Here is a 22,307-nt window from a genome sequence, read left to right as displayed (position 1 = left end):
TCTATCCAAAGCCACAGTGGGAGCTCCAAATGGAGATGTATGGCTTGTGAGACAGTACTGCAGATCTTGGGGTAGCTAAAGACCTGACTTTGCTTATATACCTGCTGTGACGCCTGGTTGATGACACTGGCACTTACAACAATATTGTGGAGAAAGTACTAGACCAAAAGTTAGGGGCTATAGGTTCCCTAATCGTATCATGGAGCCTAGAAATCTGGGACAAGTCACTTCTCTTAATAGTTCTGTTTTCTCAACAATGAATATTCCAGACAAATATTTGAGAACCATTTTCTGATTCTAGGGGAAATACTCTCCTCCCTTGTGACCATGTTACACCTCAGAGTGTAAGCTTATTTGGAAATATTGTTGGTGCAAATGTAATTAGTTATGATACTGCCGTATGAAAGTAGGGAAGTCCCCCAAAGCAATAGGGCTGGTTCCTTATGAAGAGAAAACATTTGAACACTGACACACACGTTGGGAGAACACCATGAAAAGATTACCCCCCCCCCCCCCGCAAATGTCCAAGTGTCAGCCAATGAACAGATGCTAAGGGAGAGGCACAGATGGCTATACCTTTCTCCAGCAGACCTCAGAACTAACCTTAAGAACACCTCTATCTCAGACACCTACAGAGACAGCTGAACCAAGCTCATGGAAATTCATGAACTCTAGAGACAGCTGTGGAGCCTCCATTGGACTGAACTTGGCCCTCTGTATGTAGGGGACAGGGGTGAAGATTGAACTATCTGAGGGGACCCTGGCAGTTGGACCAGGATCTACCCCTGGTGCATGAAGCTAGCTTGTTGGAGCACATTCCCTATGGTGAGATGCCATGCTCACCCTTAACGCTGGGAGGTAGTGACTTGGTCCTGCCCAAACTTAATGTGCCAGACTTTGTTGAGTCCCATGGGAGCCCTTCCTGTTGGGAGGAATGGATGGGAGGTGGGCTGGGGGGGGAGGTGAGAGGGGGCAGGAGGAGGAGTGGGAGGGAGAACTGTGGTTGGAATGTAAAATGAAATTTTAAAAAAGTAAATAAATTTTAAAAAAAGAATACCTCCATCTCAGACATATAGCTTCTAGAAGTGGAAAAGGATTAGCTTCTGTTGTTTAAACAACTTAGTTTGTAGTTCTTTGTTACAGTGGTCCCAAAAAACATTACTCCATCTACATTGTAGTTCCCAGTTTTCTCACTATCAGGAACCTTTTCTGCAGACAAAACCCAGTTGCTTAACACATATTGTGTACTATATACTCTTGGGTGCACACAACTATTCTTTTTAGGCTCATATTTCTAAAGATTTGTTCTATCAAGTACACTATAGCATATTTTAGCTTTTACTACCAGTCTTTCCATTTACTCATTAGATGAACAGGATTACCTTAGTGTGACATCATTTATACCTCAAGTCAAATAATGTGACATTTAGCTGTTGAAGTTCCATTAGGTTTTTAGAAATACCAAAACTTGTTCTCAGAATACTCATTATCAAGTTTGTGGATCCCCAGGGCTTTAAGGACCAAGAGGTGATTAGCAAGATCAGCAATCCGCAAAGTGTTTCTGCAAAGAACTCTATATCACCATATCTGGTGGTATAGATCTGTAATTTCAGTCACTGGAGAGGCTATAACAGAAAGACTGAGTCCACGGCCTGCCTCGGCTACGGAATGAGCTCAAGGCTGACTTGCCAGGAGTAAGAACCTGTGTCAAAGTTTAAAAGGGGATGTGGAGTTCTGGGAGTAGTTGTTCAGTGGGATAGCACATAGAAAAAAAATGAAAGGATTTGTGCAACATACCACTTATGTCCCATCTAACCAGCACTGCAGTAGACAATTCAGAGGAATGCGCATGACTCAGTTCCAAAAAATTCTACTTATGAACGTTAAGATTCAAATGATTCTCATGAGTTGTTTCTGAGATATTCTTTGACATTTTCCCACCACACAAAGTGGAGAAAAACGGGCTCCAGGCTCCAGGCACTTGAGTGGCTGCCCAGTATGTCACTTGTGGCACCCAGCTCTCCACTTCCTGAGTTCATGCAGTAGGTTCACCTAAGGATTCTGCTTGAGGCCTACAGAGGTGTTACTACATTTAAATTGAAACTCGGGCTTCCTACTGCTCAATCCAAGATCCATCCACGGCTGGTTTACTTGTGATTTCAAGTATGCTTAGTATTCCGTGGTGCAGAAAATAGGTACGTGGTCAGCAGCCCTGTCCAGCCTTGACCATGTAAGGGCTGTCCTTCTCTTAGCAGCCAGGGGCACGTAATTTTGCTAAGCCTGTCCTCAGGCGTACACACCCTTTTCTGTTGGTGCCTCACGGGTCGCCTGGGAGCACAGTTCCATCTGTCCTTACTATTTTTGAGTCCCTGTTGTCTCATTGGCGGATTTCTGAACAGCTGCAAAACATACTTTTAACCCTACGTGGAAGTTTGGGTCACCTGCTACCAACGTGGAACAGTCACTCTCAGCAAGGGCTCTTCCAGCGGACAGTTCTCTAGTTTTACTGACTCGGGTGAGTGTTAAATTCCTCTGAACTTCCTGCTGCACAGCCAAGGCAGCCAGAAATGAATGAGGTCTTTGCTCATGGGCTGGTGGAATAATGTGCATTGCTTTTTTGTGTTGTTGGAAACTGCTGTTGCCTAGCACCACAGCCGACTGCCGGCCTGTCCTTTCCGCGGCTCCTCCACCTCGGGTGAGCAGGCTCCCTTGGCACCGCAGGCGGGACCGAGACGCGGAGGAGAGTCCCGGGCCTAGGAGGACGATGCTGCGCGGAAAGTCCCGGCTCAACGTCGAGTGGCTAGGCTACTCGCCCGGCCTGCTCCTGGAGAAAGAGCTCCTCGCGCCGGCACGAACCCCACGGAACCCTCGCGGGTAAGTCACGTGAGTGCCGCGCCCCACCCGCGCCTGCGCGCGCTGCCTCCTTGCGTCACCGCGCCGCGCCGCGCCGCGCCTGCGTGCTTCGGCCAGCTACTTCCGGAGCGACTGGCCTAGTACTGTCCGGTACCGGCAGCCGCCTGACCCCGCCAATTATCTCGCGCCTGCTGCTACCCTCGCGGCCACGCCATGGAGCGCCTTGATAAAGCGGCGCTGAACGCGCTGCAGCCGCCAGAGTTCAGGTATTTCTGAGTTCGGCTGGATAGCCGTGGGGGGTCGGCTCTGGCCTGGCGTGCCGCCGCAGGGAACGGAGGCGACGAACCGGGCGGCCTTGGGATCAGGCCCCTCTGTGGGCTGCTGCAGGCTCCGGAAGAGGGCGGGCAGCTTGGAGGCTGCAGCTGCACGATGGGTGGCCCCACCTTTCATTTAAGCGAGCAGGTCCCCAGTTCTTGCTTCCTTGCATTTCCTCTCCATGTTGTTAGGCAAGCTTGCTGATTTGCCAGGTGTGCTCTGTTGAGGACAGGCACTCGGCCTCCTTCCTCTTGAGACCTGCCAGGGCCTACATCACATGGCCTTGTAAATACCTGACTTGTGAATGCAGAAGAGTCTGGCCCTGGTGTGAGGCCGCTTCTCTGGGGGAAACAGTCAGTAGGGTGGAACAGAAGCAACCGTTAATTTACATCGTCGGATTTCTTAATTCGTAGTTTGGCTAACTGCTTAGTTTTCAGCTTTGGAAAAACAGGAAGTTGAATTCAGATAAATGATTTTCTTCCAAGATCACAAAATTAGGCCACACCGTTACTATGGCTTGAAAATGGACATCTGGCCACACCTGCTAATTCCAAAACCCTGTAATCCTTTTAACTCTCCAGTAATGTTAATGGGCATTTTTTTTTTTGGAAAAGTGACTTTTTATAAGAATACCAAAAGACATTCTTACTAAGAACACTAATAATACAGTATACCATCTAGACACTTACTAGTGTTTTCTAATGGAATTAAAAAAAATCTTCAAATCATTCTCTTGCAAATCTTGACTGCCACAAAGAGGGTTGTGGTAATCTCTATCTGTTCAATGTTTGCTGGAGAAATTGTGTAAAGAAGGAAAACTCAAAAGTGTTAGAGTAGAAGCTTGATAAGATTCATTGGGAACATTCTTTTTGTGTGACTAACATTAATTCTGGTTTCTCCTTCCATTCCTCATTTCTGACAGGTCTCAGCAACTCCTAGTCAGAGGTATAAAATAAATCAATAAAATGGTATCCATTGCTTTTAAAAAAAATACTGTCACTGATTCTACCTGACTTGGTTTGTGCCAGCAGAAGCAACAGGTGTTGAGTGCTATGGCTAGAAGCAAAAATATAAAAGTGGTATAAATGCCCGGGAAAGTTGGTCAGCTATTTTTTTAAACTGTATACACTTATCTTTGACTGTCCAGCTGTGTGCTTTGGACATTTTGGAGAATGACAGACTGCAAGTGTGTTCCATGGGATTGGATTACCTAGAGTGATTTAAGCCATCTTAGTTTTTAGTTTGTATAAGTATGCTCTGTGATATTTGTGGAATGACAAAATCATCTGAAAAGACATTTCTCAAAAAAAAATTTCTGTTTTTAAATAGTGGATAACTCTACTTAATCTTAAAATTACTGTGCGTATAGCAGAGAAGAGGCAAATTTTTGAAGTTTAAGGTAGAGAGTAGTATGTATGTATTGAAAATAATAGGCTGGGCGGTGGTGGATTGTTCCTTTAATTCCAGCACTCAAGGAGGCAGAGGCTGGTGGATCTCTGGTGATGAGTTCGAGGCCAGCCTGGTCTACAGAGTGAATTCTAGGAGAGCCAGGGCTATACAGAGAAACCCTGTCTTGAAACAAAACAATAATAATAATAGGCCATAAATTATTAACATATACATATCGGCTGTGGGAGACTGGACATAATTTACAGTAAAGGTTATATTTGCTTGGTGTGACTGTGATTTGTTTACCCTATTATCTTTTATTGCATTGTATCATCTTTTTAATAAGTGTTTATAAACAATTATTTTAAATTTTTATTGTTTTAAATTGTGCATGTGTGTTTGCCTGTTCACTCTTGTGTGTGGGTATGTGCACATGAGTTCAGGTGCCTGTGGAGATCAGAGGCATTGGATCTTCTGGACCTGAAGTTAAGGCAGTTGTGAGCTGGGACTGGAACTGGGTTCTCTGGAAGAGCAATACTATTGAGCCATCTCTCTGGCTCATGCTTGTACAAATTTTTCCAGGTAGTAGATATTTAAAAGAGATTATCTAAAGAACACTCTAGATGTAGTAGCATAGGCCTCTTAATACTGGCTACTGGGAAACAGAAGAATCACAAGTTCAAGGCCTAATTGGGCTACAAAGTGAGTTCTAGGCTACCATGGAAAACTTAGATCCAGTTTCAAAAGATAAGAAATCAAAAGGGGTAGAGAGGTAGCTGAATGGTAGAGCATTTGCCTAGCATATGTGTGTGTGTGTGTGTGTGTGTGTGTATGTATGTATGTATGTATGTATGTATGTATGTATGTATGTATATGAGCCCTGAGTTCAATCCCTGGGATTGAAAACTAAATAAGGAAGAATAACCAATCAATCCTTTCTTTGAATTTTTGTTCCTTATCAAGTTAGATAAATAATCTGATTATTGCATGCTTAACGTATCACAAAATATGAATTTATCACCAAGGAAAATCTAAATTTCAATGCTTTTCTAAGACCCAGAAAAGAAGTGGTTGAATAGTGAGTATTTTCCTATTTTGGATATGTATGATATATTTGATTATATGTATGATTATATACACATATATATGGTGAGGATTATGTAGCTCAGTAATGACAGAGTATAGTAAAAGATAATAAATTTAGGTAGCAAAAGATAATCGTAGAACCATATTTGTACAAGGACTGTAATCAAGTCAGAAAGTTTACTACAGTACAGTTTTATGAGATATAATTTTCATCTTGCGGATTAGCTATTTAGACTCAATGGCCTTGGGTCTTTGCTACTTTATTGGACTTTGGCCACAGTTCTGAATTTTCCCCTATCCATGGTTGCCATTGTTTTATTCTTTCTATGGATTTGTCATTTTTTATTGAAGAATTTATATTTTTGTGAGATTGTAGAATATGTTTACTCACATTGTCTGTGCGCGCGTGCGCGCGCGCACACACACACACACACACACACAATATGAAGAAATGGCTGTATCTGTGTAGAGTACTTAGCCATGAATGGAGTTTGTAGACTGAGTGTACCTCAGGATGGACATAGGACACAATGCTACACTAAATTTACTCAAAATTTCCTTCATCATTGGTATATTCAGTCCCAATACCGCTGTTGAGCTGTCCATTTTAGGCTTTTATTTGGAGTTCCATGGCATAGCCATTAATACATTTGTCTTTTCCATTTACTCCCACCCAGCTGTATGTTCTAAGAGACCCTGACTGGGTCATGGCTCAGGTTGAGTCTAGAATACATCTGCCTTTTCTGGTGTTATCTATTTCTGGTCTAGCCTTCTAGTTGGGACAGAAGTGTGTCCAATCCTTGGGGAGGAGCTGTTTACCAGAGGGTTTGGGTTTTTCTGAAGTAAATTCCAGGGGCACACACCAGCACATTGTATGCCAAGGTGAGGGGCCTGTTCAGGTACACGCATGCGCATGCTTGCTCCTTTGCCTTGTTCGGGAAGGAGGAAGCTATTTGTCTCAGAATTCTTTCATCTTCAGGAGGGTGATTATTATATTTGGATATGGCTTGTGAAAATTCTGTTTGTTTACTTTTTTCCAGAAATGAAAACACTTTAGCTTCAACCCTCAAGACACTCCTGTTCTTCACAGCTTTAATGATCACAGTTCCTATCGGGTTGTATTTTACAACTAAATCCTATGTATTCGAAGGTAATTTTTACATGCTTGAGGACATTTATCTTTTCTAATTTGTTCGGTGGTTTTATAAATCTTTCTGTTGTTAAAGTTGTTTTCTTATTCCTTTGTTTAACTAATATATAATATGTATATTATATATCTCGCTTAACTACACACGCACGCACGCACACACACACACATATATCCAGTAAGAATTCATATGCTTTGGTTGGCTAGGTGTGGTGCTGCATGAGTATAATTCTTGGGAGGTGGAGGGAGAATTCGAGCCTGGTGTGGGCACTGCTCTTCCCTTAGGGACATTCAGGGAACTATGAGATGTCTTTCCTATGTTATTGTAGGGGTAGAATTATAAACTAAAGCAACGTAATTTGGTAACTGGGTACCAATTCTATTTATAATGTTCTTTCATTTTCTCATTGCTCTTAAATGTCTGTCTACGTCTATAAAATCAGAGATTTGTGCTACAAATGTGTATAAGAAATCATATTGATATTAAAAATAAACAAACCTTGGCATTTTCTGATTTTATAGAGTAGGCTGTGTTAGTGCCTTTTCATGCTGAACTATTTATTTTATTTTTATTTATTTTACGTACCAACCACAATTCCCTTTTCCTCCCCTCCTCTTATTCCCCCCCACTTCTCCCTCACCCCTCATCTACAGATGAGGCAAGCTCTTCCATGGGGAGTCAGCCAAGCCTGGCATATTGAGTTGAGGCAGGACCAAGTCCCTCCCCCCTGTATGAAGACTGAGCAAGGTATCCCATCATAGGGAACGTGCACCAAAAAGCCAGTTCACGCACCAGGCATAAATCCTGGTCCTGCTGCCAGGGGTCCCACAAATAGAACAAACCACATAACTGCTACCCACATTCAGAGGGCCCAACTCAGTCCTATGTAGGCTCCACAGCTATGCTCCCACTAGCTCAGGCCAGCTGTTTCTGTGGGCCTCCCATCATGATCTTGACCTCCGTTGCTCATATAATCCCTTCTCCCTCTAACGGGACTCCAGGAGTTTGGCCCAGTGCTTGGCTATGTATCTCTGCATCCACCTATGCTGAACTATTTTTAACCTATAATTGTTTTTATAAGTTTTTATCATTGTATTTTATGTGGAATCATATTTTAATTCATATTTTTTTGTACAAAATGATGGACTTAGTTATGGAAGCCAGTGGTATAATGTCAAGAGCATTTCCTTATAGTTGGTGTGAATTTTAAAAGGTAGAACTGGGCACGACAGGAGACACCTGTAATGCTGGTACTTAAGAAAGTGACAGGAGAATCTCAACTTCCTAGCCACCATGGTCTACAGAATGAGATCTTGTGAATATTGAGAAACAGGAGGAAGAAGAGGAGGAAGAGGAAAGAACCATGTGTGTCTCTGCTCATTCTAACCATTCTGTCTCTCGTGTGTGATTATATACATTTCTTTTATGTCTTTTTTCTTTTTAAGACTTTTTATTTTTATAGCTTTTATTTTATATTATTTTACTTTTTGAGGTAATATACATTATATCATTTCTTCCTTCCCTTCTCCCATCTTCCCTTTCTCACTCCCTTTCAAATTCATGACCACTTTATAGTGATATTTCATTTGTATTTTAATAAATAAAGCTTGCCTGAGGTTCAGAGAGTAAAACAGCCCCACTGGTCAGCCTTATAGACCAGGCAGTGGTGGCACACACCTTTTATACCTATAGCCACACTAATTTGCCATAGAAACCAGGTGGAAGTGGTGCACGCCCTTAATCCCAGCACTAGAGAGGATTATAAAACGGGAATAGGCAGCTCTCAGTCACAGTCTCATTCTGAGAGTCCTGGAGCAGAATCGCCATTTCAGACTGAGGGAGAGGTAAGAGCCAGTCGCTGCTGGCTGTTGTGCTTTTCTGACCTTCAAATATCTGTCTCTCAGTTTTTATTAATTGTGCTATACCTCTCTTTTTCATTGTTTGTTTTGTGTGTTTATGTGTTTTCCTAAATATTAAGTACAACATGCTCAGTCGTGTATATGTGGAAGATTTCTTTCTCTCACTCTTAGTATTCCTTAGTTGCCTGTAGTTCTTTGTGTAGAGCTGAGGCCTCCTGGGCTTTTCTTCCTCCTTATTAGCGCGTCTACTGTTCTTGCTCAGCTCAAGTTTAGGGAGTCATGTTGGGGAGATTTCAGGGGTATGTCTTCTGACATTACTAGGAGGCATAATCTCATAGCAAACGCCCTGATTTTCTGTCTCTTACAGTCTTTCTGTGCCTTCTGCATTGCAGTGTTGCCTGAGCCCTAACTAACTACAGGACTTGTTTTGGAGATGTAGTCCTTGGGACTAGGTTACATAACTCTGCATTTTGGTTGGTTGTTGTTTTCTATCATGGTCTCCATTCCAACCAGAATTGTTAGGCTTTGAATTTTGTGGTTTGGTGAGGAATAAAATGAATTTTTTCTTTTTTCAATAGGTGCCCTTGGAATGTCCAATAGAGACAGCTACTTTTATGCTGCAATTGTTGCTGTTGTTGCTGTTCATGTGGTTCTGGCCCTGTTTGTCTATGTGGCCTGGAATGAAGGCTCACGGCAGTGGCGTGAAGGCAAACAGGATTAAAGTGAACATCACCTTTTGATAGCATGAAATTTATTTTTGAATATGTTAAGTACTTCTGGGATATTGATAATAAATACATTTTCTTTGAATAAAGTTGAAAGAACATGTTAAAATCAGTCTTAAGGAGTCAGTCGCATTTGGCTAAATTTTGACCCACCCAATAATATGATATGGTCACTTTGAACTTTGAATCTCCATTTGCAAACGAAAATTTGGAAAAGTTAAATAGGTACAAATGTATATGTTAAGAGAGTTATATTTTATCCTAGGAAGAATTTGATTACCTTATAACAACAAAAATGTATAGCGATTTGCCTTATACTTGCTTTTCAGTTTTATTTCTTTGGGTAGATTAAGAAATGCTTAGTGAAGCAAATCTAAATTTCCTTTTTCACTGGAGGACTTCCTGAAAAATACTCGGTCCTTGGATTTGAGATTTTAATTTCCTGTGGAAAGTTCCCTAAATTGTAGGCAGTATAGTTAATCTGAATGTCACTGAGTTAGGAAAACTCTCACATTCCATTATTTAATGGGGAAAGTTGCTGAAATCACACCCATTCATACGAAGAATTTAGGGTTACAGAGGCAAAGAATTGAGCTGACTGTCAGCATTGTGATTATTATGCTAACATTGTGCCCTCATTTTTCTTTGAAATTAGGCTTCAGTTGCAGAGTTTATCAAAATCCCATTTAATATGTTGTCCTACTTTAAAATAGATAGTATATAATAAGTATTAGAATGCCAAAATGGCCAGCTTTCACACATGGAGAGTGGATACAGTCTTGAAAACATCATATTTCTTGGAGTTTTTGTTGATCCTTTTTTTTTCAATCAGTGCTAAGTTACATCCTGTATTTATAGATAATCCTTCAAGTCTTTTTTGACGAGAACACTCTTGCCCCAGATAAAAAGCCCTGTTACCTTGCTTTGGTACCTTCAGTCTATGGTCAGATAAACCACTTGGTACTGTGCGTATGCAATTTAAAATGCTATTCCCCAAATATTTATTTTTTCTTAAAAGTTCATAATATATGTTCTGTAAAACACTGGTAAAAATACATGTCACAATTGGCCCGTAATGTTACTACTTGCAGACCATCAGTAGTTTAGTTCACAACTCCTGTTTCTTAATGCTGGTTCCAAATACACTACAACCTTGGTTTAAGTTTAGATTTTGCCAACTCCGCCAAAGAGCTGTTTGCAGTTTTCCATATACCTGATATTGCCCATTGTCTACCTTTAGTCTTCTCAAATTCACATTTCAATGTTTTTATCATAAATAAAATTTTAAGATAACTCAATTTAAATATATAATGTGGATATATCAAAACATTACATAGTACCCCATAAGCATGTATGCTTTTTGTTTTTATATATGAATTAAATGTAATTGTAAAAATGAAGAGCGTTCAAATACCTGTTACTGGTAATCCTAATATAATGAGTGGCCTCTGCTTCAATGTTTGCCATTGTTGATTTGTCTGCTGTTATTTTTATGCTGTGACTAGACTAGAGAAATAGAGGTGATTAGACATATAGATAATGTGTTTGTGTTACATTATCACAAAGGCAAGATTAATGTAATTATTAAAGGATTGTTCTTAATTCTTAAATTTAACTGTTGTATGTAGTTTGTATTTAAAAGTGAGTATTCTAAATATAAGGGTCTTCATTTTGTAAAGACTACAATTTTTAGTATTATGATAGTTGAGTCTCAGACATTATGTACTAGATTTCTAGGTGGTTCCCTTATTAGGTGGCCTATTGGATTTAGAATTGTCTGTCCACTCAGTTTCTTTTTATATAATGCTAAGGTTTTTTTTTTTTCTTGTACTGTTTGTAAAATACACTGTCGGGTTATTTTGTTTGATTTCAAACATTGCTAACTAAATAACGGTACAGGTCTTTTAAAGTATTTTAACTGGGGGTACATGTAAACACATGTAATTTTCCCTTGGGAATAAAGTACAATGTGTTGGAACATTAAAATCAAATATTCACATTGATACTTAGAATTATTATAGAATAGATTTATTTTCAAAGCTGTTCATTCTTACCTAGGATTTTTGACTGCTCATTCTTGAATTTGCTGCTGTTAGCTATGTCAATGAATGTGGTATTTGACATTTTTAAAAGATATCTAACTAGTTTCCTCTTGCACAAAGTACATATTTCATAATGTGTTAGAAGAAAAGTTATAATTGTTAAGTGTTTACCGGCAGGAATATGTTCACTAATGTTCAAAACCTGATTGTATAATCTCAATTAGGGAGTATAACTTGAAGTGTCAGTGCAAGCTACTGATTTTACCACCTTTACTGTAACACCACCTTCCTCACCTTCTGATTTGCCTCCAGTAATCTTTTCCTGCAGTACTGAAACAATGGAAGGTCTGCTGTAGGATGCAATTGATATCATTCACTCTTCAAATGGCTGCTGTTTCACGTGCTACAGTAGCGTTCTGGTTTGTGATGATAGTAAAGAATTTTAAACCTGCTATTCAACAGAACTGGGTGTTTCATGGGAATCTAACAGTAATTATAATAACTTGAAAGTTTACATCAGAAAACTCATTCTGAGCCAGCTGTTTAGGCAGGAGCATGCCTATATTTCCAGTATTTGGGAAGCAGTTGCAGGAGGATCAGGAGTTCAAGGCCACCCTGAATCAACAATAACAAAATTCTACAAAAACAAAGGACCAATTTCATTTTATCAAAAGAAACGGCCAATGGGCTTGTCTTTATTTTCACGTATATCTTATGTATACAGGAAAGTCATACTAGTCAGTAAAAGTATTTAGACAAGCAAGGTGCACTTAAGGAAAGCTAAAGCTGAAGGTATATGAAAGAAAGGATTGAAATTTTGATTTACATCTAACTACTATAGCTCCAGACAGTTTCATATTTAGTGCCTAGGTATAGTAAATTTGTAGACTTGTTAGGCCTATTTGATAATTGGTTCAATGATGGTACAGTATTTGTCACTTAGGTCAATGACAGGTTTCTTTACTTTCAAGTCTTCTGTCATTCACTAGTAAAATATACAACCATCCAGATTCTACTAGCTGTTAAATTTATTTTCACCAGGGTTGTGCTGGAGTGCACTCTAATAGCTTGACAGAACTTTTTTTTTTTTCAGGGGGATGGAGTTACCTAAAAAAATGAGTTACTCTCAGAGATGTTGGCAACCTCCCCATCAAAACCCTGTGAATAGCATAACCCTTTATTCCGTATGAAAGTCCGGAATCCTTCCATATCGCTGCCGGCCACACTTATATTTGTGTTAATTGCTATGTGTGCTTGAAGTATGTGTTCTTTTTAAGATGTTCTGTAAGTCATATTGTCAGTTATACAATCTAGTCTTCCTTCCACGTTTGGTGAAGTCTCACCGAACAGGAATAATAGCAATAGCTAACAACATCTGCACAGCACCTTACAGTTTGCAAAGAACGTTCACATATTCTTGTCTGAGTTTTGCATAGTGAACATGTTACAGATATGTCTCTTGATGTCAATGCTGAGTGTTAGAATTTTCAGTCACCAGTGTCACTGGCCATGCTATGGCCACTGACTGGGGGTGGGGTGGGGTGGGGGTGACAATGCGCTGTCTGTAAAGTTAGTGTCATCACAATGGGGCCTGCATTTCTTAGCCATTTGCATCAGACTGACTTGTTAAGTGATGCTTTTCTAGTCTTTACTTGAATGGGTTTTGTATTCAGTATACTGTAGCCTGTAATTTGTATTTATTTGCCACCTGTTGTCATTAAAAATAGTATCTGTAATATTACTGTGCTGTGTCCTCATTCAGTGGATATTGTTTTTATTAACCTCTGGTTTTAAAATGTGTTTGCTTGTTTCTGTTCATAATGTAGAATATGTGCAGAGTTCAGTTTTTAAATGTGTGTTTGCTTCTGTGTGTACCATACCGTATAAGAATAGAACTGTCAAGGATAAGGTTTATTATTTCACATGAAAGAATGGAGATATTTCAAGAAAATATCCTGTAGGCAAAAAAAAAAAAGAATGGAGATATTTGGGTTGGGTGGGGTTCTGAAGTGGATGGATTGGATATATTCTAACTAGGGGGAATCAGTTAGAATTGATGTGGAGATAGGTTAAAGAAAGCTTGCCTCAGCCAGATGTGGAATTACACACTTGGGAGGTGAAGGAGGACCAGATGTTCAAGCTCATCCTGAGATACATAGGAAGTGTGAAGCCATCCTTTGCTACATGAGATCCTGTTCCAAAACACAAATTGTAAATTTTGGGGAATAAATGGATTTCCGATTCCACTAAAGGAATAAGGTTGAAAAGTATTTGAGACTAATTAAGAGAATTCCTGGAGACCTTTAGCTTTACAATACACACCCATGGCTAATTTCCTGTATCTTGTTTATTGCATTGGTTCCAGCTCCTTTTGGTGCTTCTGGGGACTCCAACTAATCCTTAGTAATAAATACCACCCCATTCCAACTATCATTTGAAAAGTCTTAGTTCCAAAAATACAGATAATGAGATGTCCAGGAAGCTTAGGACACAGGTAATAACACTAGAAACCAAAAAGTGTTGCTTCTATGGTGACTGGAACCAGACTGTGGAATGTAATTAAAAACTACCATTTGTGCAAATGTAACCCGGACCTTTAGCTCCATCCCTCTGAGAGTGCAGCCTGGAAATCAAGGACAAGTTAGTGGGCCCTCTGTGCCTCCTGATGGGGACTTGCTAGGAGAGATTTACAGTTTTGTCTCTAAATGGACTGGACTTGAAGACATTTGTTTAAAATGTGGCTGCTTTACAGAATTTGTGTTGATCTGTGTGCTGACTCTCTGTCCTAGGAAACAGGAAGATCTCTCAGTACGATCTCTCTGTACCAAATTTTGCCAGTTGTGGTTCAGGAAGAGGACCAAATGGAGCAGGGTCACCAAGTTCCTTCTCTCCATACCTGTGGGTCTGTGTTCCTGGGATTGTTGTATACTTAGCTCTGAAGCCCTACAGCATCCCCATTTTCATATCCCTTCCTATTTCTATCACCACTGCACCTGTGTATCTTTGCACATCTCAACTCCCTTATGTAAAATGGCGGAGTATTTGCATACAATGTGCATACATCCTTTTGTACACTTTGTCAAGTATAGATTGTTTATTGCCTAATGTGTTGTAGGAGGCTGCTAGTTTGTTTTCCGACCATCCGGCAGCTCAGACCTGAAGTAACCACACAGAACTGTATGAATTAAATCACTGCTTGGCCAATCACTTAAGTGTATTGTTAGCTAGCTCTTACCTCTAGTATTAACTAATTTCCAGTATTTTATATTTTACCACAAGACTTGTGGCCTATTGGCAAGGTTCCAGCTGGCAGCTCACATCTTTCCCCTCTGGCAACTCCATGGTTTCTCCTCCGCCTTCTTTCTCCCAGCATTCATGTAGTTTTCCCTGCCTAATTCTACTCTGCCCTATCAACAGGCCAAGGCAGTTTCTGTAGCTTCTAGTTAGCTTCCTCCACCCTTCTCCTAGTCCCTTTGGACCAATTAAAATTAAAAATTGAGTAAATTAGTAAATAGGGAGGAATTAGAAAGCTCAACAAATGAAATAAGCCAAAAAAAGGTAAACCAGTAGTTTTAAATGAGTTGGCCAAGGGGTTTGATGGAACTGCCACCTGTAGATGACAGGGTTCTAATATGGCCCAATATTCCCACTCTCTTTTCCACTCTGTTTGATCACTGGTAGAAGCTATAAATGGGATGGGACAGTAACTCCATTCCATATGTATTTGGGCTTCTGGGGCTGCTGCCACAAAGCACCACTCAGTGTGGTCAACAACTGCAAAGCGGGGGTTTCGTGGCACACTCTATGATCCTGGTGCTCAGGAAGTAGAGTCAGGAGGACCAGAAGTTCAAGTTCATCCTGAGTTACATGGCAAGTTTAAAGACAGCCTGAGATATGTGAGACAGGGGAGGGGAGGTGCATACAACCATATTTCCTTACAATGCTAGAGGTCAGAACTATGAGATCAAAGTGTGGGATGGGTTGATTCTCCCCGGAGCCCCTCTCCTTGCCTTGTGGATGTTTGTGGTTTGTCCTGTCCTCAAATGGTCACTCCTCCATGGACATTTCTGTCATCTCATCCTGTGAGGATGCCTGTCACACTACACTGAGATGAATATGAGAAGCACTTGGCATTGATTTATAACCAACAGATAAAGAAAGCTCCAAGCCAGGAAATACAGGTAGACTGTAAATATGGGTAGACTGTAAAAGGTGGGATCCCATCTGTTGTAGGAGCCCCTTGTTGGTTCCTGGCCACCTGGCTAGCCTAGACTGGAAATAATCACACAGAAACGATTAATTAAATCACCGCTTGGTTCATTGGCTCTAGCTTCTTATTGGCTAACTTACATATTAGTTTAAGCCATTTCTATTAATCTGTGTATGGTCACATGGCTGTGGCTTACTGGCTAAAGTTTCAGCATATCTGACTCTGGCGGTGGCTCCATCCATAGCTTCTCTCTGACTCCGCCCTTCTTTTTCCCAGCATTCACTCTAGCTTTTCCCACCTAGTTCTGTTCTGCCCTTGTCATAGGCTCAAAGCAGTTTTTTATTCACTAACCAATAAAATTAACACAGAAACAGAAGGGCCTTCCGCACCACCTGTGGGTTCATTTTTCTGCATAGGTCACAAGTTTCTCAAATGGGTATCTTCAGACAAGCTGAGAGGTAGCTTCAAATTCTCAACAGACTTTTTTGGGTGTCTTTCTGAGGTCCAGAAACCAACCATACATGCAGAAAATATGTCAGTCGAAATTTGCCTCGCTCTGTGTGCTTAGTGCCCAGCTCTGGGACTGGCACAGAACAGATGCCAAGTGCATGCACCACGTAAGCAAATGTCATTCTTCCTATGCCCCTTTAGTGGATTCTTTCTCTCTCATTAATATGTGCTTTCTGGATTCTTGAGCTACGGAAGGAGCTGATCCCTGACCTGTATGAAATGAATGGTGTAGTGATTTCTATCCTGACCCACAACACAAGAGTTCCTAGAAAGTGCTCATTCTTTGTAGTCGATGTCTTCTGAACGCACTGTTCTTCATAGCTCTGACTTGGGAGGGGAGGAAAAGCATGGCAGCAGGAGCGTTACAGCTGGTTACATTATGCCCACAGGCCGAAAGTAGAGAGGCACAAGTGCTGGTGCTCAACACCCCCTTTTGCTCATGTTCACCTGTTGGCTGTGTACCCAGCCCACATCTGGTAGGTCCTCCTCACAGACGCCTTGTGGAAGAGGCCCTCACAGACATAGTCAAAGTTGTATCTCAGGAGGTCAGAAGATCTAGTCAAGTTGACAATGAAGATAAACCATCAAGTGGTGGTCCCCCCAAAGAGCCAAAAGAGTAAAACATCAAACAACAGTGCATGCACACCAATGCTTATTTTTAGTTATAAATGCCCACCTTTAGCTTAGCTTGTTTCTTGCCAGCTTTCCTTAACTTAAATTATCCTGTCTATCTTTGACCTTGGGGCTTTATCTTCCTCTATTCCTGTATACCATTTCTTTCCTTCTTACTCTGTGACTGGCTGTGTAACTGTGTGGCTGTGTGGCTATGTGGCTGGGTGGCTGGGTGGCTGGGTGGCTGGGTGGCTGGGTGGCTGGGTGGCTGTTTCCTGAAGTCCTCTTCCTTCCTCTCTTGTTCCCAGATCCCTTCCTCCCAGATTTCTCCTTATATTTATCGTCAGCCCCACCTATTTCTCTCTCCTGCCTTGGTATTGGTCATTCAGCTCTTTATTAAACCATCAGGTGTTCTAAACAGGCACAGTAACACAGAGTTAACACATGCAACATAAACAAAAGTAACACACCTTAAATAATATTCCCCATCACACAACAGTGCTCATGTGAAGGTCAGAATACAACTTAAAGAACCATGTGAGTTCTAGGGATCAAAATGGGAATTATACTAAAAGGTATGTACTAGTATATCATGGTTGTTTTCATTTACAATTCCGTGATAAACCATGGAGTGGAACATATTTCCATATACTTATTTCTACCTGTACATCTTATTTTAATGCACATGAGTATCTGCTGTTATTACTTTAATGCAATTTGTATCTGTGTGTGGGTACACATATGTATGTGGGCATGCATACATGTGCGTGTGTGTGGAAACCAGGGATGGGCCTTGGGTAGTATTCTTTGGGAACCATTTTTGAGAGATGGTCTGCCACACACTGCAGCCCAGGTCTGTGCTCTATGCGCTAGACCCCAGTTCGTGAGCTTAGGGAAAGGGGCTGGAGGTTGAAAATACTCACGAAGAGACAGACCGACACGCAGACCTTTAAACACTGATACCAAAAGCCCTCTTCAATAGCACCACGGAGGCTTAAATACACTGCAGTCAATGGCCAACAGGTGAAAATCCCATCCTCTAATCCTCTAAGCTAGGCACAGCTTCTAGTAACTTCAATTAGAAGGTTCTAGGAGGGAAGAGCAGCTGAAGGCCAGGACTCATTAGTCCCAACAATGGTCTCTCACTGATCCTGGGGCATGCTGGTCACACTAGTCTGGCTGTCCAGCAAGCCCTAGGGATCTTCCTGTCCTTGCCTGATGTCCCCGGTGCTAGCTGATAGACAGGTGTCATTACACATCTTCTTACGACTGTGCTGGAGGGAGGGCTCAGCCTCTCATGCTTGACAGCAACTTTACAGACTGAGCTGTTTTCCTACCCATAATCATTTCATAATCCTGACAAAGTTGTCACATTTTCAAAAATGTGAAATTTCACCTTGTTTGCTTTGCTTATCACTTCTCATTTTTAAAAGCAAATAAAATGTTTTGTGAACTCTCAAAGTAAAATGAAATGTTTGAATCAAGAAGGTGAACTTGGTTTTGGTCCCACTTTCCCTTTAAGTAAGTGGTTGTCAAAAGAGTTCACTTTCCTTTCAGAATCTAAGTGTATTCTGTAATGTAAAAGGAATGGCAAAGAAGATTTGAGAAGTTTTTGTGACTTTGGTTGCTTTTGCTTTTGTATTCTGCATCAGCTAGTGGAGTTAGAGTGGTCATGCCAACATTCAGGCATCTGAACCTTTGGATGCCTCGTGATACATTTATCTTGAAAATTTTCCATATTTCGTGTCCAGGTTGAAATGAAGAGCTCCAAGAGAGGCCGGTACCTAGCAACCAGATCTCTTCAAATACCTCATTGAATTGTGTTTGCAGAGAGTATCAGGGGAAAGAGTATAGACAGCAAAAATGGACCCACGCTTCCCTGTTAATTTCATTTGATGACTCACCCAGTCTGTCATGCAAAGATGGCATTGATTTAAATTGTGACCTTTTCTTCTATCTTCTATCATTAAAATAATGCCAGTAAAAGGGCACTGACTCACCACAAAAACAGATTCTTTTTCAGAAAATTAGCAAAGCACTGTCACAAAGAACGTCGGCAAAAGGGTCTTTTTATTCACCCTACCTGGTGAGCAAGCAGCATCCTTTGCCCAGCTCATTAAGTGCCTCTTCTATAATATGTGCTGTGGATTCAGTCTAGCCTGTTATTTTGTTGATTTGCTCTCATTTTGAGCAGTATTTGAGGCATTGAATGCACAAGGTAATTTTCCACTGAATCAGTTGCTAGTCATCATTGCCTCTGTAATTCAAAGAGGCTTAGGGGGCTTTTTTACAATGTAAAATAGTTCTCCATTTTCTTTATGAATCTGGAGTCTCATATATGCATATATTAAAATTAGGTCTCCATTTCTGTAAGTGGGTACTTAAAGTGATGGGGATGTTGAAATTATTGTTTTTTCAATTACTAAATAAGCACATCACTAAGAAGAGAAACCTTGGAGTTTCGGTCTTAAAAATAAGGCTTATCAATTATGCAGTTATTATTTCAACCTGGCCTGCTCCTATTAAATTATATATCAAGGCAACATTTAATAAGAAAAATAATCATCACTTGTGTTTAATTTAAGCTGTATTTATTCATCCTGTCACATTCTAGAAGGTACCAAACCACAATGCTTATGCTCCCTCTATGACATAAATCGGTGTATCAATACAACTTTGTGGAAATTTATGTTCAATAAGCTTTAAACCATAATATTATGTGTTCTTGAAAACATGACGAAAACACAGATCTGGAAGTGACAAACTCAAGATCATCTGGTATCAATCTTCATTGTACAGGTATTAAGGCTAGAGGGGAGAAGGGAGGAACAGCTTGTTGGTGGTCTCATACCAGCTCATGAAAATGCCAAGACAATAACTCACTCCAATTCCCAAATCAGTTCTCTTGCTAGGTTAGCCTTTTACACCAGAATGTCTAGAGATGATGGGATGAATTCAGGAGAATGTTAACCTCATCTGTTAAAAAAAATGTACAAAGGATCCTGACAGATAAGCCCTTGGCGTAAAAGGGGACATTTGAAGATACTTTGAAAACAACCCTTTATTGTCTGTCCCCTAATCCTCAGTAAACAAGAGGTTTTTAACATTTATGTGGAGCCTGTAGGAATTTTTTCAAAATAGACAGGAGAAATTTCATGGCTTAACTTTATGAACATCTATGTGGACATTATGATTTAAAACTTATTTAATCCATTTTATGGACTATAATACCACATTATGTAATTATGTAACTAATTTTGAAAAAGACTAGAAACATTTTTGGGTGACTACTGAAATAGCTACTTCTGGTAACTAATGAGTCAATTAATTACTCAGGTTAAGTTGATTCCTGGATCCCACCACAACCTTGAGGCTGCTTCTGCTTCCCCTTTTAGAAATTTGTAGTAGTGATTCTCAACCTTCCTAGTGCTGTGAACTTTTAATGCAGTTTCTCATGTTGTGGTGACCCCAAACCATAAAATTATTTTTTTTGCTATTTTATAACTGTAATATTGCTCCTATTATGAATTGTAATGTAAATATGTTTTGGAGATAGAGGTTTGCTAAAGGGGTCATGACCCACAGGTTGAGAACCACTGATTTATAGCACTATTAACTTTCTCCCCTCTAAAAGTTTCATTAGTTTTAGATGAAGGCTGCCTTAACTAAAGGTAAATAACCATGTTTCAGAATAGTTTGAATGAGCACTTAGGGCAATGCAATAATCCATTGACTCATCTAATGAAAGCAAAGCTTCAGAGACTATAAATAGCAACACTTACTGGTTTCAAATCTCCATGGGGTGAAGTCTATGCAATTGGATTCTGTCAGAGTCACCTCAGACTGCATAATTCTTGAGCTCATTATCATGACAGCTGATGCTGTGGAGATAAAACTTTATATTTCTATATGGATATTAATATATCAAATATGTAGTGAGTAAAGTTTAGGTCCCTTATGCTTGGGAAGCAGAGAAGCATAAAAGGCAAGGTACAGGAACACAGAGGCTCCCATACTGAAGATGGTAAGTGGGATGGGATACTCTGGTATCAGTTCTGTGTATGGCACACTAAAGTCAATTTCTTTAGGGTGAAGGGCTTCATATAGTAATGGGTAATGTAGGTGGGTGCCTTTCATGTAAATCCAAAACACATAAAATAATAGACTATATTGTTTAGAGTTACATGAATGCCTGGAAGAATTCAGAGTGTGAAGGAGACTAGCTATCAAATGCAAGTTTTGAAAAAAACCTAAAAAAGAGTTAGTTTCATTCGTATATATTGACTGTATATAATGAGGATTTTTATATGTGCCTACAATGTATTTTGATGATGCTCACTGCCTTTAAGTCCCCATTCCAACTCTCATTCCTGCCAACCCATTCCTTTTCCCAGCTAGTCCCCCTCCCAACTTTCTTTTCTGGTGACACATTGAGTTTCATTAGGGCTGTTTAGAGTTTGAATAAGGGCTTATTTACAGAAATGTGGGCACCTTATCAGTGGCTGCACCATTGAGGAAAATCTCTCCCCCCCCCTTCAGCAACTGTTTGTTAACTGTTCATAGAATCGCAGGGAAGGCTGGGCTTTGTGAGGCTATCCCCCCCACCTCTATCTCCATGACTGGATGTCGATGGGTCCAGGGCTATACAGGTCAAGTTTAGTACAATAGTGTGCCTTTGGCAGCTAGTATTGAGGACTCAGGTGCCAACTGATTTATTGTTTATATTTTTTGTGTGTTTAAAGTATTTCCAACAATTTTTCAGTAGAAGGATAAAAGAGAAAGTCTTTAATTTCCATTAGTGTATGTAAAAGAACATGATCCATGCATGGCCAAGGAAAGGGTTGATCATTCATTCATTCTTTCTTACATTTTTAAATGGACTATAACACCTGAACTATCTATTTTCTGGACCCGAAGGGTAGTTTTCTGACTGCTTTCTTTCAGTGAACAGAAGAGCCCAGAGAGAAGTGGTAGTTCCAAGACAAATGTACAAGCCTTTAGGAGAATCCTTCTTAAATCTTATTGACCACAAAGTGGCCACATGGTTCTGGGGTTGGCAGAAGGATGGTTTGATTTCCTAAGTATAAGGAAGGCTTAAGTAGGGAGGAAAAGATCAGGGGAACAAACTGATGGGAGTGAAGAGGCCAGAAGAGAGGTGGGAGACTGCTTAGGGGACCACCTAGCCCATCATCTGGAAGAGAAGCAGGAAAATGATGTCTGCTTTTACCAGGGCCAATGTGTGGAGAGGAAGATGTTGGATTCTGTGTTTTGCACATTTGGCACACTGGGGTATGGATCTGAACCAAACGGGACTCCAAGGATTTTGCTTTTGAAAATTAGGGCAGTTGCAGTTTCAGCACAGATGTAAGTCCTTCCTATGTTGGTGCGGGAGAATTGTCTGTATTCTGTCAATCATGTTTTAAATAAATGCTGATTGGCCAGGCAGGAAGTGTAGGTGGGTAAACCAGACAGGAAGCCCATTACTCTCCAGTCCTTCCCAAACCACCAAAGATGTAGGATGTGACTTCCCTGCCCCGCTGAGAAAGGTACTGAGCCAT

At 40.5% G+C, this 22,307-nt stretch overlaps 1 protein-coding gene across 2 annotated transcripts; it reads left to right on the top strand.

Moving 5' to 3' along the window:
* Nucleotides 1–2,628: 2,628 nt before the first annotated feature.
* Vma21 (vacuolar ATPase assembly factor VMA21) lies at nucleotides 2,629–11,198 on the top strand. 2 transcript variants are annotated; one of them, XM_050123614.1, is made up of 3 exons: nucleotides 2,629–2,874; nucleotides 6,684–6,793; nucleotides 9,229–11,198. In XM_050123614.1, exons 1-3 carry the CDS (start codon nucleotides 2,765–2,767, stop codon nucleotides 9,369–9,371), a joined length of 363 nt encoding a protein of 120 aa, XP_049979571.1. In that variant the 5' UTR covers nucleotides 2,629–2,764; the 3' UTR covers nucleotides 9,372–11,198. The 2 variants fall into 2 exon arrangements, with proteins under 2 accessions (XP_049979571.1, XP_049979570.1); XM_050123613.1 differs by lacking the exon at nucleotides 2,629–2,874 and adding an exon at nucleotides 2,945–3,119.
* The last annotated feature ends 11,109 nt before the right edge of the window (nucleotides 11,199–22,307 follow it).

Source organism: Alexandromys fortis, unplaced genomic scaffold (assembly GCF_014885135.2).
Source record: "Alexandromys fortis isolate MF-2015 unplaced genomic scaffold, M_Fortis_MF-2015_v1.1 scaffold_206, whole genome shotgun sequence".
Classification (NCBI taxonomy): domain Eukaryota; kingdom Metazoa; phylum Chordata; class Mammalia; order Rodentia; family Cricetidae; genus Alexandromys; species Alexandromys fortis.
This window is presented reverse-complemented; position numbering and strand designations above follow the sequence as displayed.

Excerpts from the sequence above, each read along its gene's own strand:
- Vma21 (XM_050123614.1), top strand. The coding sequence starts at position 2,765 with ATGCTGCGCGGAAAGTCCCGGCTCAACGTCGAGTGGCTAGGCTACTCG. Across the intron at positions 2,875-6,683 it reads ACCCCACGGAACCCTCGCGG|AAATGAAAACACTTTAGCTT; the intron begins GTAAGTCACGTG and ends ACTTTTTTCCAG. Across the intron at positions 6,794-9,228 it reads TAAATCCTATGTATTCGAAG|GTGCCCTTGGAATGTCCAAT; the intron begins GTAATTTTTACA and ends TTTTTTCAATAG.